The sequence below is a fragment of the Equus quagga genome, chromosome 2, assembly GCF_021613505.1.
Source record: "Equus quagga isolate Etosha38 chromosome 2, UCLA_HA_Equagga_1.0, whole genome shotgun sequence".
In the NCBI taxonomy this organism is placed as follows: domain Eukaryota; kingdom Metazoa; phylum Chordata; class Mammalia; order Perissodactyla; family Equidae; genus Equus; species Equus quagga.
The window spans coordinates 52,094,172-52,122,166 of record NC_060268.1 but is presented as its reverse complement, the minus strand read 5'-3'; the positions used below and the strand labels follow the sequence as shown (position 1 = coordinate 52,122,166).

The window sequence follows — 27,995 nt, the reverse complement described above, 5'->3', positions numbered from 1 at the left end:
CGCTCTGCTGTACACAGGGCTGCTAGGAGCCAGAATCAACTCAGTGGCACTAACAACAACAAACTGTAATCAGCTTGAGCGCTACTCATTTCCCCTTCAATCTTCTGGAAGATACATTCTATCTGACTGATCTTCATAACACTCACAGAACTGAGCACAATACCTTGCACTTGGCAATTGCGCTTGGCAATTATTCAGTAAGTAAATTAATAAATGCTGTATTTATTTATTTTTTTTTCTTTTTCTCCCCAAAGCTCCCCAGGACATAGTTGCATATGTTAGTTGTGGGTCCTTCTAGTTGTGGCATGTGGGATGCTGCTTCAGCGTGACCCGAGGAGAGGCGCCATATCTGGGCCCAGGATTCCAACCGGTGAAACCCCGGGCTGCGGAAGCAGAGCGTGCGAACTTAACCACTCAGCCACAGGGCTGGCCCCAATAAATGCTGTATTTAAAAACAATACAAATGGAGAAGTGAAGGATGGCAAGAGTATCTCACACATCTTCATCCTCCCTCCTCTTCTCCCTCACCCATCCATTTAAGACATATTTGTTGCCTAACTGTTATACGTTGGGCACTCCGAAAACACCTAATGGTCCAGAAGTCATATCACCCAATACAAAAATAAAAGTGGCTCTTTTATCATCCTCAAAATACCTGCAACTTTTAGACACAAAATTAGTCCTTCCAAGATTAACATAAATACTATGCTACTGCTCCCAACAGACAAGATTTGTTAATTTCATGAGAAAAAAATTTAATTCATAAATGAGGCCCCAAAACAGTCTAATGCCTGGTCTTGGGATTGTTGGGACTCAAAGGGCATCTCCCCTTTGTCTCTTCATCTCTCTGATCCACAAAGGTTTACTGAATACGTACTAAGGGCCATTGAGGATGATGAGTGGAAAATGACAACAGTCCTTAGTATGACAGGGAAGGGAAACCAAAAACAACATTTCCAATATACCAGGTCCCTGGAAACTGTAAGGTTTAAAAGGGAACTAGGAATGTTCCTAGAGGACCTGGAATGTGAGCTGAGCCTACTCTCTGAGAAATCTGAAAACAGTAGAGTGTCTGCACTTCTCTTTTGCATAAGAGTTGGCGACAGGAAGCGGTAGGGATGAGAAAGAGAAGCTAACAGCCGTGGGCGCTCTTCATTCACACCCAGACAGCGGTCACTCACATCACCATTGACTGTCCATTTCTTCACAAGGATTCCAGCCTCTGCCACCAACCCAAGGAGAAAGACATTTCCTTTTCAAAACTAGAAAGAGTATAAAAGGATGTGACACAGAAAAAAGTATGTATGAAATAAGGTGTCAAAGTATTTCACAGTCCTTTCAAAAGAATGTTTGATAGATAGACTCCCCTTTCTGACAGACTGGGAAGATCCATTTCTCTACGGGAAGGGAAGAAGGAGCTCACCCAACCCCCCAACCCACGCCTGCTTGGTGGGAGAGGTGCAGTCCGCCCTGAGCTTGAGGAAACCCCACATAACCAAGGTGTTCGGGAATTCTCATCTGTCGAGCTATCTGTTCTTAAAAAGGTATGGCTGTTTGGGTCTATAAACACCACTTTTACAGCGTAAGTGTTTGGAATTCCTGTAAACTGCTCTTAATATACTTTGACAGTTTTTACCAAATGTTTTAGAAATTGAAAACTTTTAGTACTCAAGCGCAGGCCAGGGTGAAATATTTGTTATTTGACAATGAGAAAATAGCACTTTAGGGGTTTTTGGCCCTGGGGCAGTGGCAAAAATTAGAAAGACTGATGACAGGAGGTTGGACTGCCTTCTAAGACTCACCAAGGAAATGAACTTTTGAATGCAATGTAGTTCCTTTGAGAAATGTCAGCTTTTAGCCACAGTGGTGGGTGGGTGGGTCCTTTCCTGGGACAGGAACAGACTAAAGGCTAGTGCATAAATTTAAGAAACACTTTGAACCGAATTAAAAAATTATATTTAATTCAGTCTCCTCCAGTGCTTAATAGACTAGTCTTAAAATTCTATTAAATAATACCAACCTGTAAATGATGTAACACAATGGCAGCATCCATCTGCTACACTGACAGAATTTTTTCCATTAAATCTGATTCTATCACATTTGTTCAGCATTCACTTTCAGAAGCAAAAGCTAACAAAGTGCAAAAACACAATCATGATCCCCTTGAAGAAACTGCAGGGGAACTCAAAAGTAAAGCACAGAAATTCACAGAATAATAGCAGAGTTTCCTAAAAGACTTCCCCATCACCATCGGAGAAAATCCAGTAAGAACCGCACAGCAGGGACTGACAATCCAGTGGGGAGGGAATCTGTCCTCCACTTACTTCCATGCATCAGACACTGCACAGGTGTGACTGTGTGCCAGGCACTGTGCTAAGCTAAGCTTAGGGGACAAAGATCACACATTGTCGAGTGCAGATGGGTCGCGTTTGGTCTATGTGATTTTTTTTTTTTTTTTAATTTCAAGCAATGCTTAAAAGTCAGGAGATCTCACGGCAACATCCATATATCTGGCTTCTCTAAAAATTGAGAGCTCAGGAGCTGGCCTGGTGGCACAGTGGTTAAGTTCACACATTCCGCTTCTCGGTGGCCTCGGGTTTGCCAGTTTGGATCCCGGGTGCGGACATGGCACTGCATGGCCCGCCATGCCGTGGTAGGCGTCCCACATATAAAGTAGAGGAAGATGGGCACGGATGTGAGCTCAGGGCCAGCATTCCTCAGAAAAAAAGAGGAGGATTGGCAGTAGTTAGCTCAGGGCTAATCTTCCTCAAAAAAAAAAAATTGAGAGCTCTAGCAACAGGGGTCAGCATTCCTTCACTGGCAACTTTCAGCTACAAAAGAGATGCAACTGACCCTGCAGCAAAGGACACACTTTCCAGCTTGCCGCAGTCCCCACCATGCCCTACTGCCACCTCAACAACAGCCAGAACTTCACTCATTTATGTCCCTGACTGGCCCTCAAGGTACTTGAGTTAGCCACACCCACTCCAGGAAAAGAAAAGGGACAAAACTGGCCCTTGTGGTTAAGAAGCTCAGAGTTGACTGGAGTTGGCAGATGGGATGATAAATTACAACATGGTACGATATGAACTACAGCAGGGAAACAAGCAGGGTGCAACAGAAACCTTAAGGAGGATGCGACTAATTCCACCAAGAGAAGTGGAGGTACCTAGCTAGGGCACCTTCACAGAGGAGAGGATATCTGGGGAGGGTCTTGAAGGATGAGAAGAGGTTGGTCATGTAGAAAAGTGGAAAGAAGTCACTCTACATGTGAAAAGAGGTAAGAGGACTAAAAAAACGTGGAGTTTTCTGGACACAGGGTTAGGCAGAAAAGGGGGTCTATTGCCTAGCATGCTAACAATGTTAACCTTAAGCGTGGGGCAACGGGGAGCCAAGAGAGTTATTTAAGTCTCACGTGTGGTACTAGCTTAATTTTGCTTATTGTCAAATCACTATAAACATGCCTAAACACAATCCTCGACTACCCTTCGATGTCCATACCATGTTAACTCGAGCTTTGATGCAAGGTCTGAAGGCGATAAAGACACGATGGGTCCAGAGAAGAATCATTTTACTCCATAGTCTACTGGCAGGTACATGATGATGCAACAGCACAAAAGGCCAATAGCAAGGACAAAAAAAGGAAATGAGACGGAAAAAACAGACATGTCTCCCCAAAACAGTGAAAATCAAACGTTTCGCTTTTCTCCCTTAAACTAAACCAAACCTCAAAAAAAGCTAAGATAGGCGAATCAACAAAGGGATTTTTTTTCCACTGTCTCAGTTATAATAACCCCAAACAGACTATTTCCCAGACTTTTTATTGTTATAACAAACAAACCCATCTTTCACTTCTTGTCATTTGCAATTACCATGCCATAATTGAAAATCAGTGAATCATGATGGAGCTTAAGAGAGAGAGGGCACTAGCTCTGAGCTGTCACTGTCATCATCACAGAATAAACGAATAATAGCAAGATTTCTTTCTTTATCATCTTTAACCTATATATTGCAGAGACTCCAAAAAATTTATACTTTGTAATTCCCCTCTTTCCCTAAAGATGGCATGATATTTCAAAGCATTTCCCCCTTCAAAACATTGCTTTTCTCTTCTTCAACAGCCAACAGGAAGCCCACACCAAAAGACTTCCACAGAATTTAGAATCTCTTCATCTGAGCCAAGAATCCAATTAAGAGAAAAATTATCTTGCAAGAGTTTGGGCAAGTCAGCCAATTAACCCTCTTGTAACTTTGCTGAGAAAAGAACCTGAATTGTCTAACAAAAGGCTTCACAAGTCAGAAAGAATAAGCTAGGGCAAGGGTGAAGGAGTCCAGAAATTTGGGTCCTGTCTGCAATCCTAACCCGTTAGCAAAGCCATACAACGCCATACAACGCAATAACATTTAACTAATGTCCTTAACAATTTTTCAGTTTATAGACTTAAAATGGTCAACTGCAGAACTGTTGAGCTTATTCCTTGTGAACAAACTCTTTGTCAATGATCTGATGAAACCGAGTTGGACTCTGTAAGGAAAAGAAGAGAAACAACTGGCAGCGGTGTGGGAGAGGTGGTCCTATCCTGCCATCTGTTCCCCAGCCAGATGCTCCTGCCCCATCCCAACGCCCTCTACGGTCTGACTGGCCAGTTCGGTTGACTCACCTTAGTTGCTTCCTCCACACTCTCCCTCAGGGCCTGCAGCTCGGCGTCATACTGCTCCTTCAGTTTGTCCATCTCCTGGTCGTGGCTGGAAACCTCTTCTTTCAGGGCTCCCTTCAGGGCAGTGAGTTCACGCTCCCTCTTTCTCAAGAGGTCTTCCTGCTCCTCTTTGGCAATGAGCAGATCCTGAAGATCCTGTTTGGCCTGTAAGAGTTCCTAGAGAAAGGAAACGTGGACAGGGAAGATGAGGGTCCGACAGCAGCCCTCACCTCCTCTCCAGCGTGGCCACCCAGACACACGGCCCTGCTCTCACCCGCCCTCCCCACTCTCTCCTTCCTCACACTGCTCCCCACTTAGACGATCTCTTCCTCTCCCATTTCACTCCTCAGAGGCCGTCATTCCCCTTGATTTGTCTGCCTTAGCTCTTCTGAGATTTGATTTAATTTGAGGGAGAAAAGGGAAATTGATGTAACTTTCATTGCTTTGAGGAGACATGGCTGGTTTTTCCATCTCATTTCATTTCTGTGCAAAGGTCTGTTGCCCTTGCTCTTGGCCTTTACGTGCTGCTGCGTCATGAGGGACATGCCCACTTGCTGGCCTTGCGTACTTCACACGCCCCTGGAACCCTGCATGTGGTCAAACCCTTAACCCATGATCCTAGTACTCGGGATGACTCTGTCCTATTCTCTTTCTATCGCACTTGTCCATCTGAGCAGGGCATAATATTCACATTTTCTCCTTCTTAACTGCCAAGAGTTCATAAGGTAAGTCACAAAACTGGGGCAACAAGTTCCACTACAAATCGCATTACCTAAGCCCAAGTATGTCCTGCCAAAAGCTCAGCATTCTTTTTACTCCGCCATCCTCGTCCGAAACCTGCTCAGCTCTCCTCAAGCTTGGGACTTGCCCTCTCCTGCAGGCGCCCTTCCCTCACACTTGGCTGGGACTTGGGCATGACTGCCTCAGCTTCCTCTCCACCCTGGCTCTTCTCTGCACTCCAGGCCTTCTCCCCACCCGAAACCACATCACAGACAATGAGCCGTCCCTTGCCAGCCTGCTCCAAGTCTTTTCTCTATCAGTTATCTTTATTTTCTCTGACATTTTGTTCTTTTCCATTTCCTTGAATCTATGTTCTTTCACTCAGGGCACAAGAATGCTGAGTCAAGGGCAAAAAAAGAGACAAGCTTTCCATAGTGGCTGTACCAGTTTGCATTCCCACCAACAGTGTATGAGAAAACAGTATGGAGATTTCTCAAAAAGTTAAAAATAGAAATACCCTATGACCCAGCCATCCCATTACTGGGTATCCATCCTAAGAACCTGAAATCAGAAATCTCAAGAGTCCGTTGCACCCCTATGTTCATCGCAGCATTATTTACAATAGCCAAGACGTGGAACCAACCTACATGCCCAGAAACTGATGATTGGATAAAGAAGATGTGGTATATATACACAATGGAATACTACTCAACCATAAAAAAAGACAAAATTGGCCTATTCACAACAACGTGGATGGACCTCGAGGGTATTATGTTAAGCGAAATAAGCCAGTCAGAGAAAGATGAACTCTATATGACTCCACTCATAGGTGGAAGTTAGTATATTGACAAGGAGATCTGATCGGTGGTTACCAGGGAAAAGGGGGGGTGGGGGGAGGGCACAAAGGGGGAAGTGGTGTACCCACAACATGACTAACAAAAATGTACAACTGAAATCCCACAAGGTTGTAATCTATCATAACATTAATTAAAAAAAAAAAAAAAGAGACAAGCTTTACCACCAAACTCTTTGAAAGTATCATTTCTGTTCGCTGCCTCTATTTCTTGGCCACCTATTCACTCCTTAATCTCTTGCTAGATAGCTTTTGTTCCTATTCTCCTAAGACTGCCCCTCCAAGGTCACAGAGACCTCCTAATGACCACATGCAATGACTGCTTCTCAGTCCTCACCTCTGTTGACCCCTCTTTGATCTCCTCACCTATCTCCTTAAAATTCTCCTTTGCCTTGAAGTTCAAGGACACCACACTCTCCTGTTCTCTTCCCTCAGGCCACTTTTTCCATGACAATCTTTTCTGGCTTTTCTCTCTCTTCCCAAAAGCTAAGATGATCCCCAAGAATGCAACTTTGCATTCTTTATTCTTTTTTGGCAAGCTCATCTACTTTTTTTCCAACTATTCATTCTACCTAAATAACTCCCAAACCTTTACCTCCAACCCTTATCTGAGTTCAGACCTGCTCTTTCAATGACCTGCTAGACACATCCATCAGGATGTCCCATGGGCATTCCAGATTCAGTAGGTTCATATTCTTCAGTGAATTCATCATGCTCCTTCCTTTCCTCTTCCTCTGTTCATTATTCTTGTGAACAGCAGCATCTGCTCAGAAGCTCACAAGCTCAGGAACTTGGCAGCAAAGTTGACCTCTCTCTTTGTCTCTCACAACCAGTTAGTTATAGTTGTATAACATCTTTGACCCTTTCCCTCACCTCCTTGGTTTACGCTCACATCACCTCCTGCCCAGGTGGTTCACAATAGCCACTCAACTGCTCCCCAAATCCAGTATCTACTGCGGCCTCTGCCATCATCCACACAGCATCCTCTGTCTGCAGTGCCCTTCTTCCCTCTCAGTCCCACCTCTCTCTGCTTTCAGAAAATCTCTCAAGACTCAGATACTAAACACCCTCCTCCAAGAAGTCTTCCTTAAATTCCCTTCTTGAATATCCATCTCACTTCAGCTGTACTTTTTGCAGCACTTAATACTATTTTTACATTGCAGTCCACGTATTTACATTATTTTATTCTCTCTCCTGCTAGACTGTTAGCTCCTTAAAAGAAGGATATAGATCTGTTTTATTATATTTTTCATGATATTGGGAGCATATCTGTTCTGGATATAAATAAATTAACGTGGAGTACAGTGAGAGTCTGGAGAGCTCAGAATTCTAAACTAGTCTATTCTCTCACGGGTAGCTTCCAAGTAAATACACAACCTGTTCTCTTGGAGCTCCTGGAGAACTGGAGGAATGGCTGCCACCTGGGGACTCGAGGCCTCAGAGATGGTAAGTTACTCTCCATTTAACAAGTGTGTCACTAGAGAGGGGATGAAACTGTTCATGATTTAAGACATATACCTGAAAATGGAATCCTTTCCTTTTCTCTAGGACATGCACATCCATTAAACCGGGGGAACCTGTGCAATCTCAGGGTAGGGCTGCATTGCATACACCAAGACTTAGTCCTTCAAAAATCTAGCTAGCAGGCACTGACAAGCTCTGATGAAAAGTCAAGAGCTTCATCTAGGGAACTAGGGCAACTCTGGCTCTTCCAAAGCACCAAACACAGAACACATAACCAAATCTTAAGTATACCCCGTCCCAGTATTTGTCCACAGGGACAGGGCAGCCTGCTGTTGCTGCTGCCCAGCCCCTCCTTAAGGAGTATCAGGGGTAGGCCCCGTGGCCAAGTGGTTGTGTTTGTGCACTTCGCTCTGGCGGCCCAGGGTTTCGCCAGTTTGGATCATGGCATGGACATGGCACTGCTCATCAGGCCGTGCTGAGGCGGGATCCCACATAGCACAACCAGAGAGGCACTCACAACTAGAATATACAACTGTGTGCTGGGGGGCTTTGGGGAGAAGAAGAAGAAAAAAAAAGAAGAAGATTGGCAACAGTTGTTAGCTCAGGTGCCAATCTTTAAAAAGAAAAAAAGGAGTATCAGAGAACCATCCCCCCATCACTGTTGCTACTGGCTACTCCTGCAGGTCTTCCTGGAGCCCCTGCCAGCCCCTTCACAACAGCCCCTGCGATTCTAATAACCCATTTCCTGTTCTTACTCTCACACATTGCTCAATTGTTTTGACAATAAGGCAGCTCCTCTTCCCACACTTATCTTTCCTAGGATATATCTGTGTTTTGTGTTGTCTTTCGTGTACTGCCGCCAATGCATGTCAAGAACCTAGGTTTTACGGTCCATTCTACACCAACGTGCTGTTATCTGTGGCTGGGGTTGTTGCGTAAGTGAACTGTGTTGCACAAATCCAATCAGATTACCCCTCACCATATCACCCAGTAGTACTTGAAGTTTTCCAGAGTAGAGATCAAAGGCGCAGGAGATTTCAAAAACTTCACTTCATCACCTCACTGGCTTTACGGCCAATTATATCAAGCCAAAGAAGAGAGAAAAAAATACATCAACCTCGAAATATAAGGAAATATCCATTAGAAATAAACATGCCTCTCCGTAGACTTCAATCAAGGAAAACAAGCGAAAATCTTGGCCATTCAGAATCAGCGCTTCAAAACTATACATATCCAGGCTAGTTGCATACATGAAAGCAGTCGGAAGAAAGAAACCTAATGTGTATGTATGTGTGGGGAGAGACAAGGGAGGCTATAAAAGTTGACTGTGTTTGGTACTTACTACATAATAAGAACTGTGCTAAGCACTGCTAAAAATCCAAGGACATGAATATCATTAATCTCATTCATAAACGAAAAAAAAACTGGAGCTCTGAGATGCTAACACGCCTAAGATTGCATGGCTTCTAAGCGGTGGAGCCAAGATTCAGACCCAGATCGGATACAATGCCCCTTCGCTTCATTGTACAGCTTCTGCAGCCCTGACAAGAAAACTACACACTCGAGAGGGGCTGAGGAGCAAGCAATTACACCGTGCTCAGTCTCTAGATGCAAACAGAACAGAGCATTGTGTTTGGCCAGAAGCGCCTGTAAGGAGGTCCACCTCTTCAAACTAAAGCACAGAAACATGATCAGAATCTGAAGACAAGAAAGAAGGAAAGTTGAAAGAAAAAGGAAAGATGCTCTGAGACCTGGCCATTATCAGCAGCAGCCAGTGGCTATCCTGATGGCAGGTGCAATGAGACAGACACACCAGAATGGCCAGAGCAGTCACTTATTTGCCCACAGAAAGCTTCATTTCACACATCACCTACTCACAGGTATCCCACATCAAAATGAGAAAAATCCTAACCCAGACCCTCTTCTGCATAAATGCCTCCCAAGAAGTTCGACGGGGTCCCTATCTCTGGCCCACACTCACAGAAAGGACAAATAAAAAGTTTTATAGTAAAAATTTAGCTGACAAAGAACTACGTAATTTTTTTTTACCCGGAAGGATAGCCTAGATAGTGTAACACAGTTGGGGAGAAATATGATTTTTTTTTTAGTTTTTTATAAAAATTTGTCTAACGCTCAGTAATATTGCTACAAATGAAGTTTTTAAACTATTTTAGAGACCTCATTTTTGAGCACAGTCTATCCTCAGATGAATACAATTTCATAAACGGAATATTTTACTGATATTTAAATACTTGCATTGTGGTAAATGCCGGGAATAAACCACCACCAGCCCCTGCTGGAGTGAGGCCCATCCGTCAGCCCTGCAGGCTCCCATCAAAGACAATGGTTGGTAATTGGAAAATGCCACTGTCACGGCATGAAGAGCCACATCTCACGTTTACCCATTTCCCCCAGAAGGCAGGGAAATACATTTATGGACAAAGAAGCCAAAAACTTGTTCTATAATCATTTTGTAACTTCAGTTAAAAAAAAAAATTCAGAACCATCAATTGTTTAAGAATAACGAAGTCATCCTATTATTGGTCAATTATATGGCTTAACCTAAGAAAACATGGTATTTTCTACTATTTCTTTCTTTCTTCCTTTTTTTAAAAAAAATTTTTTATTCTCTCTTAATGTCACTTTACTGATTCCATATAGGGGCCTGATGTTATTTAACAAAACGTGAAGTATTAACAGAGATTTTATGAAAAATCTTGTGCACTGTGCAGGCCTCACAAAATAAAGGGCCTTCAACCTTTTTCAAACACTCAAAAGCAGAAATGTTTAATGTTCATTAAGAGTCTGTTCTAAACTGAACGCCAAAGAAAACTTGGCCACAACTGTCTTCCGAGCCCCCTGGGCCACTTTTTATTAAGATATGAAGAATAAATTGAAAGTGACAAGGAGATGGGGTCTATTTTATTAGTGATATAGAAACCATAGATCATGTTTTAAATGTTGCTGACAAGTCAAAAGAACCTGATAAAAACAATGATTTTCCAGAGGGCGAGAAACCCACTCTGGCATGGAGAAGCTAACTGTGCCCCAGCTCATTCTGCAGAAAAGCAGCCGTGGATGACATAGTTCCTGTTATAGCAATGAGGCAAATGACCAGAAAGCCAGCAACATCAGGAACATTTAAGGAAAGATGTGCCTTTTCCCATTCCTGTGTCTCTCCTTATCAGCCTCTGCCTGAAAACACATCACCAAAACTGAGGCTCAGATCCTCATCTGAGTTACCGCCATGAATAAGTCAACACACTATTTAATTAAATTATGTTCAGTTCATATATGCTCAGTATATTGTGTTTAAAGAGGCAAAGAAGAGACAGCTCATTTCAGAATTAATCTTTTTCTAAATTGGTGAAATTTTAAAAGTAATTTAAATACTGAAATTTATTTATTCATTTGCTCTGTTGCGTGGCACTGTGCTAGGCACGAGACAGGGGAAAAAGCAAAGACGATATGTTCTTGAATTAGCTGGCTAGTAGGAAAAAGAGAGAGATACAAAAACAGAGCAAGGTCAAATGTGCTAAACTAGAGAATCTAAAAGGACAGAGGACATAAGGGGAATGGGCAAGTATCAATTATAAGTTTCAGTTATTGGGAAAAGCCAGCAATTTATGAGATGTTCCAGTAGCTAAGATAATATCTTTCCCTCTTAGACTCAATGAAGTGCCACACGGGGAAATCATAGAATACGGCAAAGTTTTACCTTCTATTTAAATTTGCTTATGAAGTTATATTTTTATCGAAAGCCAAAAACTGTCCACTGACATCATTTCTGGGAACTAATCCTTAGGAAATTTTTCTAAAGTAAAAGGACACATGTAAAAACCATGCACCACACTTTTTCATAATTGAAAAAAAGAGAAAGAATAAACATAGGAGGATAATTAAATATATTGTGGTTTATCTCTCTAAAAAATGAAAGATAAAGACTATAGAGTATAATAAGGAAAAATGTTTCTGACAATTTTTTTTTGGGGGGGGCGAGGAAGATTGTCCCTGAGCTAACATCTATGCCAGTCTGCCTCTATTTTGTACGTGGGACGCCACCACAGCATGGTTTGATGAGCGGTGTGTAGGTCTGTGCCTGGGATTCAAACCCGTGAACCCCAGGCCACTGAAAGCAAGCATGCAAATTTAACCACTATGCCACCGGGCCGGCCCAAATTAACTTCTAAAAGCAGGTATCAAAGCTGTAGGGACACTACAATTGTCCCTAAACTATAGACAGGTAGATAGGGAAGCAAAGAAAAAATGCAGAGAGAAAAATCATTGTTACTGTGTTAGGAAAATATGTGTGTTTCCACCACCCCCCACTTTAAAATTTCATTTTATGTTGTCTTAATAATACTTTAGTGATAATATACATATTTTCAAAGCTCCATTCTAATGTACCTGATCTTTGTAACTCCGAGCCCTGAGAAGAAGGCAGAGCCATGAGAAGGAGTACACTACCATGAATGTGGTGGTTTGAAGGAATCGTTGGATAAAAAGAGAAAATCCAAGTGGTAAGGAACAAGTCCAAGGGCTTTCCAGGAGAAAAGGGCTAAACAGAGACAGAAAGAAGGTCATGTGGGAGAAGAGACACGAGTCCCCTCCGCCCGTGTGAAAAACGAATTCCTGAGAACTCCTATGCTGTGGCCACAAGGGCTTTGCTCTCCGTTCCTGCCAAGTCATGGGGAAGAGAGAGGCTAAGTTCTAAGGGCAGGAACTGAGATCCCTCCTGGGGAATTACTTCTAAACCAAACAAGGAAGGGGGTGAGAAAACAGTGGACAGCTGAGACTTACAGGGACTTGTGGCCAGCAGCTTTTAACCCCAAGAAAGGGACAAAGACAACACCCAAGCCCTTGGGGGAAAAGCAGTAGAATATGAAAATTAAATACTAAGAAGGTACCTTCATTTCTTTGTGGTTTATTTTTTTCGCTTTGTTCTAAATTGTATCATTTATTTATGGGGCTGTGCCTACAAACCAAAGCTTACAAGGAACTAAATTTCAAAACTATGCCAAAAATACAGGTAATGATAATGTTATAGCCAGGATCAAAACATCTTAAAATGGGTGCGGTAGGGATGAAAGTTCTGTCTTTTCCTGACCCTCGATTATACTAATTCCCAACAAAAAATGCAGACGTTTGAAACCTATTCTTGCTCTCTAATCATTTCATCGTGTGCATCTACTCCCTCAACAGGATAGTAATCTAATTCAGGGAAGAGATAATAATTGCCTTTAGGAAACCCCATAATGATGAACATTGCTAAGCAGAGGAAAGCGTCAACCTTATCCACCGACTCAGCTTGATAAGAGTTAAATATTCAACAGGGGATATACTGATGGGGCAGAAGCCAGAGGGGCAGCCTGTGTACACTGCAAATACATACATTCATTCATTCATTCATTCATCCATCCATCCATAATGCATCCATGCAACCATCTGTCCCAGGCCCTCAGACAACGGCTGCAGATAAAATGCTAAGCAGCTATCACCAGCCCTGCCTCCTGGAGCATATAGTCTTATGGTGGCTTTAAACAAACAAAAACTTAAAAACTTAACCTTTGCTAAGTGCTGCATGGGCATTAATGTCTTTAAAACATTTTTCCATAAATAGCACTAATTACAAATTATTTTTGCCCAAAGTTTAACCTGAATCTATTAGTGTTTAGATCTTTATTCAAATTTACTAGAAATACAGAGGAGAGTGACACCAGTTAATGGACACCATAATGCAGAAGGTGGGGCACTGGTCTGGTCTTTTCAGAAGAGATGGGACAGGAGAAAAAGAACAGCGAAGTCGGGGATGGAGGAGGGCCATATACCAAGATAAATGAACTCGGAGAGACAGCAATGAAAGCAATGTGAGATTCTCGATTGCATCCTGGCTGGCTGGGGTGGGGGGACCTATAAAATATACTTGGGGGACAACTGGCAACTTTTAAATAATGACCAGGTACTAGAATTATTGTTATATTATATATTATAGGAATTATTAATTTTTTAGGTATAAAAACAGTATTGCGGTTATAAGAAAATTCCCCAATTTTTCAAAGATGCATGCTGAAGAATTTAGGAGTGAGGCTCGGTGTTATCTATAATTTGGTTGGAAATGGTTCAGCAAAGAAGAATAGATGGATGGACGAAAAAATAGAAGGGTGAATGGATGAACAGATGAATAAATGGAGTAAATATGGCAAAATGCTGACAACTGTTGGATTTTGTTGGGGGCTCTATGGGAATTAATGTATTATTCTTTCTGTTTTTCTGTATGGTTGAAAATTTTCCTAAGACAATGTTTAAAAACTATTATATATGATGCTCATACATAATCTAGCCATAGGGACCACCGGTGGAGCAAATGCATAAAACAGAACATGGCTTCTAGCACTGAGTCGCCACACACACCCCAGCACCATCCCATCCTCTCCAGGCAGATGGGGCCTCTCTTGGCGCCAACCCCACAGCCTCTTACCTCAATCAGAACTCCCTTCTCCCTGTCCTCGGATCGTTTAGCACTGTCCAATTCATCATGCATTTCTGAGAGCTGGTCCTGGAGATCTCTGATCTCAGTCTGGTGCTGTTCCCGTTCCATCTTCACCTGGAACAGCCTGGCAGGGAAGGAAGCTCATCAGAGAGACTCTCCTGGGCTCTGCTTATTTTCATCCAGTCTGATTTCAGACCTTCAGATGGTCAAGCAGAGTCATCTGAGGCCCCAACAAGCCTCTCATTCTCTGTCCTGCACTGAACACGGAATGACAAACCAGAAAAGGCACGAGGTAAAAACTCATGTCTACAGTCTAACTTGCCCAACAAGAAGACAAGTGAGAACTGAAACCAGTGTAATGGGAAAGGTTATACAGTGACATTTTTTCCCCAAAAGGAGACCATAGGGTACCAGAATTTAGACATAGAAGATAAAGAATTAACAAAAAGAACATAACATTTTTGATAAAAATTTTCACTAAAGCCACTCTACTCCCCACCTCCCACCCCCTCAGGACTCTAGACCAGGAGAGTCAGCAAATTATGGCCCATGGACCGATCTGGCCCCCTGTCTGCTTTGTAAATAAAGTTTTATTGGAACACAGACATACTTACTCATTTACGTATTGCTTATGGTCGTTTGCAACATACAATGGCAGAATTCAGTGGTCCTGATAAAGACCACATTGGCCCACAAACCCTAAAGTATTTACCATCAGACAGAAAAAGTTTGCCAACTTCTGCTCTAAACCAAACTCACAACTATTCTACCTTTTTACTTTGTAAAGTCTTTCATTTACCCTAAATTTTCTGATTTTTTTCTTAGCAACTTCTTTTCCGAAATTAACCTCTAGAAACATTTTAAAAGCAAACACTACACCATCAAAATTGCAAAGGCAATCAAATGCTTTTATTACATAATGTCTTGTTTTTCTTGAATTTCCCTCTAGATTTCACTCCTGCTTAACCTTTCATTTAAGGCTTCCATCATATCCACAGGGCTTCGTAGCAATGTACATTTTCAGACCTTAGTTTCAGATCCTTTTGTCACAGATTTTTTTTTTTAACTTTATTTATTTATTTATTTATTTATTTATTTTTGAGGAAGATTAGCCCTGAGCTAACTACTGCCAATCTTCCTCTTTTTGCTGAGGAAGACTGGCCCTCAGGTAACATCCATGCCCATCTTCCTCTACTTTATATGTGGGACGCCTACCACAGCATGGCGTGCCAAGTGGTACCATGTCCGCACCCAGGATCCAAACCAGCAAACCCCGGGCCGCCGAAGCGGGACGTGTGCACTTAACCGCCACACCACTGGGCCTGCCCCTGTCACAGATTTTAATAGAACACAATGACAGGGCCATCTTGGGCTTGACTTTCCTTTTCTGCAGACTCAAAAAAAGGATAAGCACTGGTCACAGAGACCAGCACCACTCAAGACAAAATTCACAAGCTGGGAGGTTATGGGGGTCACATGATAACGTGCTTTCTGTAGGCTGGGCCCAGGTTCTTTAAAATCTGTCTTTAGATATGACTACTTGGTACTCCTGCTTCTCGCTTATCTCTTATGAGATCCACTCTAAGGGCTGAAACTTTACAAGACATGCTTGAAGGTATACAAAGAATTTTAAAATTATTAACCTTCCTGCCTACCGGTCTACACGTCACCAGTTTCACAATTTTACAAGGTTAAGAGGGAGAAGAGAAAGGACCAGCAGTTCCTATAAATATTTGGAAGGCTGAATCATATTAAACGGACACAAAGGTTCTGGCTACCTCGGATGCAAGACTCTTGGCCCAGAACTTACTCCTCCAGGTTTTTCCGGAGCTCTCCTTCGCTTTCTTCCAGTCGCTGCTGCAGCACTGAGTTCTCTTGCACCTTAGTGTCGTGCTGGCTCTGGAGCTCTTCCAGATTTGCTTTCATTCTCTCTCTCTCTTCTTTGATGTTCTGTTGATTCTAATATGAATAAGTGTGATTTTAAAGTACCTCCACTGTACATCAATGTGAACCCACAGAAGCCTACTTCTAAACTCTGATGGACTCCATGCCTTCACACTTCTGTTATTAAATAACTTAATCAAACTACATAATTAAGGCATAAAAGTTTGTAACTAGAAAGAATATTAAATATTTAATGAATTGTAATACGTCTAAAAGAGAAACACAAACACAGCTAAACCTCATTCTGCTATTTTTATTACTTAGTTCAGATGTTTCATACACATTTAGTTTCCTATTGGCCTGCCTGAATCCAACAAGGTTTCTTTTACTCCGTCCAAAGAGACAGTCGCTATATGCTTTGGTTATTTAAAAAAAAAAAAAAAGAAAAAAAAAGTTCTTTGGATATCAGGAGCCAAATATACAGGAATTTACTCAGTGACGAGAAGAATGTTTCTTGTGGGGAAAAAAACTGGCTTTCACTTCACTTAGGCATCCCAAGGTGCTTAAGATATTCTTTATTAATCAAGACAGAAATAAAAAAAATAATATAATCGAAAAATCAGATACCTTGACTTCTAGCTGAAGCTGTCTCTGAAGTTCAGACACTTCTGTGGTCAACTTGTTTTTCTGTTCCAATAGATCTTTGACTTCAGATGAAGAATTAGAAGCCTACAATTAATTGCAAAGACATCCTAATTTAAATTTTCAAGATGCTTTATGCTCATTCTCTTTCCCCCAAAATGTAATCAGAGTAGTAACACTAGACATCTGAAGACCCAATTCAAATGTAAACCCCTACAGAGAGCCTTCCCTGACTTCACAGGCAGAGTTAGTCACGCTGGCCCCCTCGGGACTCCAGGGAACTGAACTTTACGGCATTTATCGCAGTCACAGGAATTATTTCAGCAGGTATCTCAACACGAGTCCAATATGACTAAAACTTTTCTTTTGGTTGAAATTGACCACTGATTCTAAAGATTACATGGAAAGGCAAAAGACCTAAAATGAACAAGACAATCTCAAAGAAGAATATAGTTGGAGGACACACATTACAAGATTTCAAGGCTTGCTATACAGTTATGGTAATTAAAACTGTATGGTATCAGCACAAGAAGAGACCAGTAGACTAACGGAATAGAACAGAGAGTCTAGGTTTTAGAGAGGATATAACTAATGGAACTGGCATATACTGGTGGGAGCATAAACTGTTTCAACCACTCTGTAAAATCATTTGGCAGTATTTAAAAGCTAAACATATGCCTACTTCATGACCCAGCAATTTTACACATAGGTTTACCCCCAAGAGAAATGAGTGAGTGTATTTACCATCAAAACATGTACAACAACATTCACAGAAGCTTTATTCACAATAGCCAAAAACTGGAAATGTCCATCAAGGGTGTATACTATGGTATATTGAAACAATGGAAAGCTATGTATCAATAAAAAGGAGCTACTGATACATTCAACAGTAATGAATCTCACTGACGTAACACTGAGGAAATGAACCTAGACATACAAGAGTAAATATTGTAAAATTTTATTTATATAAAATTCAAGAAAGATAAAACTAATTTATGTTATACAAGTCAGAATATGATTACCTCCTGGGGGGGGGGGGGTGTAATTGATTGGGAAGGAGTACAAGGAAGCCTTCTAGAGTAATGAGAGGGTTCTGCATCTTGATCTGGGTATGTTTGCATGGATGCATAAGCATGTTAAAATTCAATGAACTATACAGTTAAGATTTGTGCAGTTTTCTGTATGTAAGTTATACCCCAATAAAACAATGCAAAGGGGCCAGCCCCATGGCCGAGTGGTTAAGTTCACACACTCCACTTGGGCAGCCCAGGGTTTCACCGGTTCGGATCCTGGGCGCAGACCTAGCACCATTTATCAAGCCATCCTAAGGCGGCATCCCACATAGCAGAGCCAGAAGGACCTAGAACTAGAATATACAACTATGTACTGGGGGGCTTTGGGGCAAAGAAGAAAAAAAAAAGAAAAGAAAATTGGCAATAGATGTTAGCTCGGGTGCCAATCTTTAAAAAAAAAAATAACATAAAAACATAAAAATTGATATTTGTTGAAGATTCATCTGTTGCATGAAGTTATACCCAAAGCCCACATCTCTGCATTCCCAAGGCCCTTTGTACACACATCTGTTACAAAAATTTCATTACATTGGGGATTATTGCTCCATAACCACCAATGAGATGTTTCTCCCTCACTCTCTGCATATGCCTGTATGCAAGTAGTAAATAAATGTATGCTAAATAAATTGCTTTCTTCTTTTTGATGCTACATTTCCATAATGAAGAGAGACATAATGAAGAGAGAATTGATTAAACAATCTATTAGAAAATACATCTTTGATCTGAGTATGAATATTAATGCATCTCATTTTTTTTCTTCCATGGATATAAAAACAGGATGAGGCCTAAAATCCTACAGCAAAGTGGTTAGAAAACTACAAATAAGGGAGGGGAAGAGATAAAAGCAGGAATCAAAGCAAGAAAAGGCAGAGACTTGGCTCTCATGCACCTGAATCCAGGTGTGAGCTGTGCGTGATGAACCTGGAATGAGGTACTTCCTCACCTACTCCTGTGAAGGGGACCAGAACCCAAGAGTCAACAAAACAAAGGACTTCTAATTTTCTAAGGCAAAATGAGAACAATCCATTTTAGAAATCTAAATCCAACTCATTGAGGGAAATTGTAGAGTGTTCTTTCCCAAATGAAAACTCTGCCTGCTTTGCTGTTTTCCACTATTGGAGAAGCTTCTTACATTCTCTCGCAGGAAATCACTTAGCTGACACCAAAAAGATAAAAACTCCAAAGCCTTTGCCAGGAAATAATCAGATTCAGAAAATAAGAGGGAGGGAAGGGGAGTAGAAAAATATGGGCAATTAAGCAGTCACGGCAGTGTGATCAGAGCCAGAAGTCTAAGAGCCTGAATTCATCTTATCATCTCTCACTGGATTCAGCAGCAACTTCTTAACTGGTCTCCCTTCTTCTATGCTTACTTCTCTCCAAAAGCTACAAAACGAATGAATTTTTACAAATCCAACACTAAATATTCCTGTTTAAAGTCCATCAATGGTAGCGCATCACCTTCAGTCTGAAAGGCAAGCTTCTTCTTGTGATTTCTGAGGTCCTTCCTGTCTGGCGCGCCCCCACCACATCCCGGCTCTCTACTCCAGCTACACTACATTACCTCCGGTCCCCTAAACATGACAAACACACGCCTTTCACATTTTATATCTGTTCATGCCATTCCCTCTTCCTAGAACACCCTGCCTTCCCTTCTTCCCCCGAAGAATTCTATGATCTTTTGAGACACCATTAATGTCACTCACTCCAGAAGGGCTATCCTGACTTCCCCAGTTCAGAATGGATTCCCCCCGTCTGTGACCCACAATGACAATCTTAACATCAAGACCAAAGAAGATGCTCTCCCTAAGAATATGCAGGTAAGTGAAAAGCAAGAGTCATAATGATAATTCAGATTTAAGAGTTTTAGCAAAAGTTCCTAAACTAATTTTAAGAACTATGTTGAGCTCCTGAAGCTTGCCTATAAGCAAGGTGTATAATTTAAAGATTTCCCAGTAGCATATAGTTAGTATATATTAATAAATATATATACTAATACATATATAAATTATAATAATTATAAAAATTATATAATATATAAATTACATAATAATATATATATATAAATTATCTAACATATACATAAATTGTTCTATTTAATGCCAGAGCAGTAGTCATGGATTAGCTGAGTGCTAGAGGAATACTGAGCCGTAGGGCAAAGAGGGTAATTGATGTCTGAAAACATCCTCTATACATATGTTTCCAAAGTTAAAAAGAAGCTACAGAAAAACTTTCTGTTACCTGCCTCTGAGCATCTTCTCTTTCCTGCCCAGGCAGAATTCCCCGGGGAGGAGAAAGGGAAGATGCATCAGCAAGAACTCCCTTAAACGCTGCTTCCTTTCAGGGCACAAGATGTGTCTGGTATATAACAGATGTTCATCAAACATGAGATGACTCTTTCTTTACCAAAACAATCTCCAAGTGCCAACTCGATTTCAGTACAATAAATTAAACAGGCGATTTTTTTAAAAGAATTTGGTACCACTCCATTCCTTCCTTTCCCATCTACTAATGCTGGTAGGCTTTACCGGAATCTGTCCTTCATTCTCTTGTTCTTATTCTCTCTTTCTTCTTCTCTGAAGTTCCAGAGCTTGGCCCAAGCCTGTTTGCACTTACCTTCCAAAGTTGCCTACAATAATGCTGGGGTTCTCCATCCATTCCTCCACTTCATTCTTCCTATTCCTATTTCCCCTTTCTAAATTTCACTACCTATTTGTTTCACCTTGTTATATTTTACGTATTTTTTAAATAAAATATCTTAAAGCCTTTCTGAAAAAAGACAGGGTGCAAATTATTAATATTTAAAACGTGACCTTCCATCTTAGGTCCTGCCCACTACTCAGGAAACTTCCCACTTGCTGCTATAATCAAACGTACAGACCGAAGAAACTGCAAATTTTTTTGCCACGTTCCATGTTAAAAACCCTCTGCAAAACCCAAAATTTCAATTTACTTGATTATTTCCTGGCGTGCTCCCTGCTGCTCGAGACTTTAAAGTCTGGATTTTCTCAAAGACCAGGTTGACTTTCCTTTTAGTAGCATCGTCATTATCGGTGCTTCTGGAAAAGAGGCAGCAGACGAAAACAATGAGGGGTGCAATCTTCGGTCTCAGAATATTTTATGCCATGACATACAAACAACAAGCCCTTTAGGAAGATAAATTGCAAGAGGCATGAATTAATTCAGGCTGCAAACAAAATCAGTGTGAGAAGAGCAGGATGGATGGTGTATTTTTCTTCAAATAAACTGTTATCTGTTACCACTCAATTTGGGACAGGGGCTCCCATTTTCAAACATGTAAGGAGACATAACCACATTCTCAATAAGCTTGGAGAAAACATCCAGTGAAAACTTAGTAATTGGTTGTTTGATTCAAATGACTTATATTCATTCCAAAAAGGAATTTCTCCTGGATGTGTACCTGACACAGACACACACATTTTACTTTTAAATCTCACACTAAACCTATGTCTAAAAAAATAAATCTCAAAGCTAAGATTGTCAACACAGCAGCCCGTTGCCTAGACTTTCACAGGTAATGACCAGATAAAGTTGTACTAACTTCTACCACACCTTCTATCACAAATACCTGGCAATTAGGAAAAAAAATTTAAATAAGTTTCCTGAAATAGGCACCTCCCGTAAAGTCTCTCGCCAGTTTCTCAATAAATCATGGTACAAAAAAATAAAAGAATTTAGAGAAAGAATTTTAAAAACCAAACGTTCTTTTACCTTAATCTTAACATGGTAAAACCTTTCACAGAGAGATACTAGTAACTAGTTCTTAACTAGAAGAATCTCTTCAGCTACTTTTTTTTTTCCCCCCAAAGGAGCCCCTATCTTATACATTGAACCTGACTCTTGTCAGCTCTATCTTACTGACAAACAATTGTAAGGCATAATATAAAAATATGAAGTGTTTTGATACCAATGAGCATTTGCCAAGTGACTCGCAGTCATGTTAGGCTGTAAAGCCTTTTTTTTTTCTTTTTAATCATATCTGCTGAGAGAACCGAAACAGAAACTTCACATTCCTGACTTAGAATTCCAGCGCAGTTAGTATCGAAGGACTGAAAACCAGATTACAGTACTCAAACTCACCTCCAAGATAAGTGCGTGGAAAGCGCTGCTTTTAAATGACTCACACATGCCTTAAAAATAATGGGAGCAGGGGCTCCTGGCCAATGTCAACTCCGGGGAGGGGAGAAGGTATTTTTATGTGTAACTTCTAACAAGGGACGATTGATGACGATTGTGTGCGCGGAGGAACTCAAGGTGATGGCAGACTTAATTAATTAAACTTAGTAGACACTCTTCCTATTTTTTAATGTGTTTTTGAAACAGTAAATAGTCACTTAAAAAACATATTCATTTTTCGTTTTTAAAGTACAGCGTCCTTCCCTACACTCCCGTCCCCTGCTCTCCCCTCCCCGCCAACCTAGACTCAAATGCTGCCAGGAAAACCCCAGCCATTGAGTCTTAACCCTCAAAGGGCTCACGCAGGGCAGCAGGGAGGGCAAGACACAAGGTCTCAGAAAAGGAAATTAAGACCCCCACCAGAAATGACCATATTTGGGTCCTTTCAGGAAAATCACTAACCCTTCTTTGAGGTAATTGTAGAGTATCTGCTTGGCCGTCTCCTCATTGGTTTGTTGAGTGAGCTCTTGCTGGCCTTTTAACAGATCCGGAGTGGCCTGGAACATAACATCTGTTATTAGGTTACAGGACCGTGCTTCCCGGAAGAAGACAAAACCCCGAATCAGAAGCTTCCAAACACAGTCCTACTTTCTAAAAACAATTCCTCAGGTGAGGATCCTCACAACGGCTGGCTCCACTGCTTATTAGCTTTGTAAGCTTGGGCAACTTACTGAACTTTTCCTCACTTCAATTTTCTCACCTGTAGATTGAGGTTAATGGTGCCTTACCTTCATACGGCTGGTGTGATCCTATAATATATAACAAATAGTTCCTGGCACTTAACAACCCTTATTACCATTTTTATCACTATCATTATTTTTTATTCTTACTACCCAAACACTAAAGGTACCACTTAAATAAACTCCATCACTTTAGGATTAACCTAAATTGGAATTAACCTAATTTCTCAGGCCAGGAACTAACTCAGTCGCTCAATTTCATGAGGTAAATTGATACATCTACACAAACGTACGCACTGAACCAATTCTGCATACTTTCAGATTTCACATATACACAAACAGAAAAATCGAGCCTCTCTATAGTGTTTGAAGAGTTACTTTACAGACAAGATCACAAAGGGAATCCAGTTGGATCTGAATTAATTTAGAAAACCATACAATTGGCAATAGGACATAGCCTGTGGAAGAAAACTCTAAAAAACCTGGGTGTGCAATTACTGATTCAAGATGGAAGATGAGTATTCCTACAGCCTCTGGCAGCATGACGCTGCAGGATTTAGATCATTTAGAAAAACCAAAAAAAATTTTAAAAGGCTCATACTAGTATTACCTGAGTATTTGAGGCGGAAGTAAATGCCTTCACAGAAATCCTCTTGGCACCAGAGTCAGGCGAAGTTGCTAGTGCCCGATTATTCTGCAGCATCAGCACAGCAGTGGCTGTTTTAATTTCCTCTTCCTTTTTATTCTGTGCTGGGAGGGAGGATGCGCTCACGGTCAAACTTCCCTGGTCAACTTTGTTTTCTGGAACTTTCCCATCTTTGTTCTGCTGCGGAGGCCTGGGGTGGGCTCCCTGCAGCCTGGCGAAGGCCCGGCCGGCGCCCTGTTTCCCACGGTGCTCCGGAGCCGGTGGCCTCTGCGGGCACACCTGCGACGGCCGGAGGAGATGCTCGCTGGACTTGCCCAAGTTCCTGCTAAATTCCGTTAGGTACTCCGAGTTCCCTTGGAGACCAAAAGGAAAGGCGCTGTCCACACTTCTGGACCTCTTCCTGTCCTCAGGATTGATTCTGTTTCGCTTCCCAGACCTTCCTCTTCTCTGCAGCCCAGGTTTTTGGTCAAATTTTTCAATTAACTGATCCACGCCAGGAATTGATCCCGTATCGATATCCCGCCCCGTTCCTGGCAGGAAGGGGATATACCTTCTGTTTTCATGACGATTCACATTGTCAGCATGAATGGCGCATTCTTGATCATCCAGCAAAAATCTGTACAAAGAGTTGGCCGAAGTGGGAGTTGTGGACGACGAGGAGGATCTCCGAGACCGAGCTCCATCCAAGACTGGTCCCGCTGAATCCTGCCGCCGGAAGGGAAGCACGTCCGGTCTGGTTTTCTTGGCTTCGGGGTGGCTGTGTGGGCTGTGGGCGGTTAGGGGCCTCCCACTAGGGGAAAGGGCCTCCTCTACCGGCCCCTCCTTGGTGCAGCTCTGAAGATTCACACACACTGAGGTCTGCTTCTTGGGGTCATCTATGACCACAGAGCTGCATAAACGAATGGCCGTCACGTTGGATTTCGCCAGGTCTTCCAAAGCAGGGCTGGTAGGCTGGGAACCACTTGGTTTGGGAAAGCAAGTCCAAGCCTTCTTATCGTTGGTACCTTCTTCTGTTAAGGTTTTTAGCCAGTTATTCTCAGAAGGTTGGTGATTTCCTAAGTTCAACTCATTCTTTTCAGGGTTGTAGGGCTGCAAAAGCTCTGGGTGCCTCTGGAAGTTCAGCATGTGGGATGGCTTCACTGGCCCCTCTTTGCGTTCTAGAACTCCATTCTTGCCCTCAAGGAGAGAGGGTTGTTTGGGGTTTCTTACTGGGCTTGTGGGTTGGGCATATGGGTTTTCTGGGAACTGCAGTTCTTCGGCACTGTCCTCCTCTGCCACAGACCCATTGCTGGAATGCAGAGGCAAGTTATTTATCATTGGAGATGAAAATGATGGCCCGTTTTCAGAAAAAGATGTACCTTCCAGACACCGCTCTGTGTTATTCAGGACTATGTAGGGGTGGCCATCAATCCCCTGGACCCGAATACTGACACCATAGGAGCCTGCCTTAGTGTGCTGGGAATTCCTTGATTTTTTGGTTTCCTCACTTGCGAGTCTCAGATGGACGCCGTATTCCTGCTGCACGTGTTGATATTCACCGAAATACAGCTCCATGGTTCACTGTTCCCGCTACCAGGGAAAGAGGGAGCAAAAAGAGGACATTAAGTTAGAATTACATCTGTTTAAATGAAGATTATGAGGGGAAACTTCAAAGTTCAAAGAAAACAAAACACTTTAAACAGCAAGGAGACTTCAGAACCAAATGCTGGCCCAAACAGGCCTCTCTGAATGCCAGAGTCCTCTTGACCCTGGTGTTTGTCAACACTGGGCTTGAACCCTGGCCTCAGGGTGGACGACCTGAGCCTTTGGCATAATTTCATTATTCTATTTATAGCCGATGGCTGTTCTGGTTGCTTTGTTTTTTCCTTAGTTGGTTACCTCACACTTTATCCTATTTATTTTTAACCAATAGAATGTTCCAGTTACCAGCATTTGAGAACAAATGACTTTTCCATGAAAATAATTAAGAGCTAAGGCATTCTGATGCTCACCATTTTTCTTTTTTCTATACTGTTAATTTTCCTGTCTAAACAACCCTTTCAACCTTTTTTATGCACAATCCTGATTTGAAATCTTAATCATTATTTATTTCAGATATACTGTTCAAAACATTTTAAGGAATTGGTTGTGAGACTGGCAGTAAATGATTAAAAATAATTTTCAATCATTTTTTCTTACCAGAACAGTTCAAGTAACATATTGATCTGAAAAAATGTTATAAAAAACTGAAGACCTGGGGCTCTTTATTTTGTGATGGGTCCTAATGTCAAGAATCATTGCCTCTGCCTTTCTGGGGTGTGGCCACCCTTGTCAGAGACTGCACACAGGTCCCCAGGCAGACACCCATCCCCCTCCCACACTCTGAGGTTCTCTCACCAGAAATTCACTTCTATCACTCTAAAAAACTCCAACAGCAAAGCAGATGCAGGAGAGCCGCAACAATTGGTCACAGATAAACTGTCTCATTTCCTTCACTGTTAGGGGCTTTTTTGAGTTTTCTTTCTATTTTGGGATCAATCTGGTAGCATTTTATTATCCAAGAAAATCCTCTATTCAATCCACATTTTCAAATTTTATTTGCACAGAATTTTGCACGGTATAAATCATTTCATCTCCTCTAATTTCTACCTAATTTTCATTTGTGCTTTCTTCACCTATTTCTTGATTATACAGGTAAAACTACATGTCCATTTTTTTAAATTGTTGTTCCCCTGAAGAATCAGCTCTTAGCTTTATCAATCATTTTTTAAAGTTTTCTAACATTGAGTTTTAGTTTGATCTTTCTTATTTCCTTGTGCTTTCCTCTGTTTTATTTTGTTGTTCTGTTTCCAATTTCTTAACTTGCATGCTTCACTTGTTGCTTTTCACTCTTTAATTATATCCCATGAATTGTGATATGTGACTGTGTCAGTTAGGAATTGTGTTGGTTCCTACTATAAAAGAGACCCAAAATAGCAACTTTAAGAGTTAGGGTATGTTTTCCCCAGAGGTAGGAAGTCCAGTGCTGGAATGAATCCCAGGATATCTTTGAGGAACACCTCTTGTATCTTTATATTCATCTACCTTTAGCATGTATTAGACACCTTATAATTACAAGATGGCTCATCTAGCATCACATATGCCAAAGACTTATTAGGCCAGCTGATGGTCAACCTTCTTTATAAAGGAGCTTTCCTGGAAGCCCCAGTAATCTCATACACTTTATTGGTGAGAATTGGGAAGTAGAGTTTTTTAGCTAGTCATTGACACTCTCAACAAAACCAATGTTCTGCTAGTAAAAGAGAGAAGAGAATGGATATTGGGAAGGCAGCCAATAGTTTCCACCACAGTAATGTTTCTATTATTATTTTTTAGATAGTTTCAATTTGTGGTTTTGATTTTGTCTTTGACCGAAGAGTTGTTTTTGAGAAAGTTTTTTCATATCCATTATATTTTTTGTGTTGTTTTGGCTTGGAGGATCTGTATTTCTATCTGTTGTTAATTTCTACTTGTAGTCAAAAAATGAAGTCTCTATTATTTCTTTTTAAACGTATTTAGATTTCTTTTGTCAGCAAATATATGGATAATTTTTGTCAACGTTTAATGGGTGCTGGATGTAGTCTCTATTTTAAGGCACGGCATTCAAAATACATCCATACAACCTGACCAGTTATTTAGGTCAGCTAGAGCACATCCTTACTTATTTTGTCTTTCTGATTTGTCTTGGGTCTTTCTGGATCCATTCGTCTCCTACTACTAGCATGGTGCTGTCAGTTTTGCTTGATTATTCTTTTAAATGTAAAACATATTAGATATCATCGCCTCCCATTTTACAGATAGGAACAACTTGGAGAGGTACATTTATCCGCAATATTCATCATCATCTCACCAATTCCAATTATTTCATTATGTCTACCTTCAGTTTTATCAGAGTTATACTAACATTTTTAAATAATTTAATTTTTAGTCAAAGTAAGACAAGATAGAATAAAAACCTGTACTCTCCAGCAACCCATCCCCAATCCGGGTCACATTCCCCAGAGGAAACCAACTGCAAATATTAGTTATTTCTTCTAGTACTTTCCATGTTGCTAAGCAACATGCCTAGCTGCAATTTCTTGTCAGTTTTACATATGGTAGATGACATATCATACATATGAATTTCTCATTCTACTAGTTTCCCAATAATAAAATCAAGAGCCAATTGTTTATATTATTATGACTACATAAATATTGTCCACTAAAGGGCCAAAATTACAGACTATGGTCATCTTTCCTTTCTTACAAAACTTTTAACTTTTCTAGAGTTAATAATTGATTGCTATTTTTACTTGTCTTGTTTTCTAGATACCTATCCTTAAATTGTTTCATCAGCTACATCACATCTGTTAGATGCTTATCAGTATTAATTTCCAGATGATCAAAATAGATAATTTGGTGATTTTTCCCTGGTAACCTCCATTCTGTAGTCTTCCATCCTCCCACCCTATATTAGGGTCTACCTGCTCTCTTCCTTTTGTCTATACTGTTTTCCAAGTTTCATGTCTTCATCTTTCTTGGTTCACCCAATCAATGTGAAGGAGCACACTTCAGACCAATTTTAAGCGAAGTCCAAAAGACTAAAATTTTTGAGTCCTTGTATTTTGAAAAATGTCTTTCTTCTCGGCTTACTT

General features: G+C 41.1%; 1 protein-coding gene across 3 annotated transcripts in view; it reads right to left on the bottom strand.

Moving 5' to 3' along the window:
* Window positions 1–27,995, bottom strand: part of CGNL1 (cingulin like 1) — a 152,365-nt gene that overhangs the window by 73,569 nt on the left and 50,801 nt on the right. For all 3 annotated transcript variants that reach the window (XM_046652003.1, XM_046652004.1, XM_046652002.1), the window contains exons 2-8: window positions 23,308–24,912; window positions 22,420–22,514; window positions 20,774–20,879; window positions 16,736–16,837; window positions 16,035–16,183; window positions 14,213–14,348; window positions 4,662–4,874 (exon numbers count right to left, since the gene is read on the bottom strand). In XM_046652003.1, the coding sequence (XP_046507959.1) occupies window positions 4,662–4,874; window positions 14,213–14,348; window positions 16,035–16,183; window positions 16,736–16,837; window positions 20,774–20,879; window positions 22,420–22,514; window positions 23,308–24,897 (2,391 nt within the window). In that variant the 5' untranslated portion in view covers window positions 24,898–24,912. The remainder of the gene's footprint in view (window positions 1–4,661; window positions 4,875–14,212; window positions 14,349–16,034; window positions 16,184–16,735; window positions 16,838–20,773; window positions 20,880–22,419; window positions 22,515–23,307; window positions 24,913–27,995) is intronic.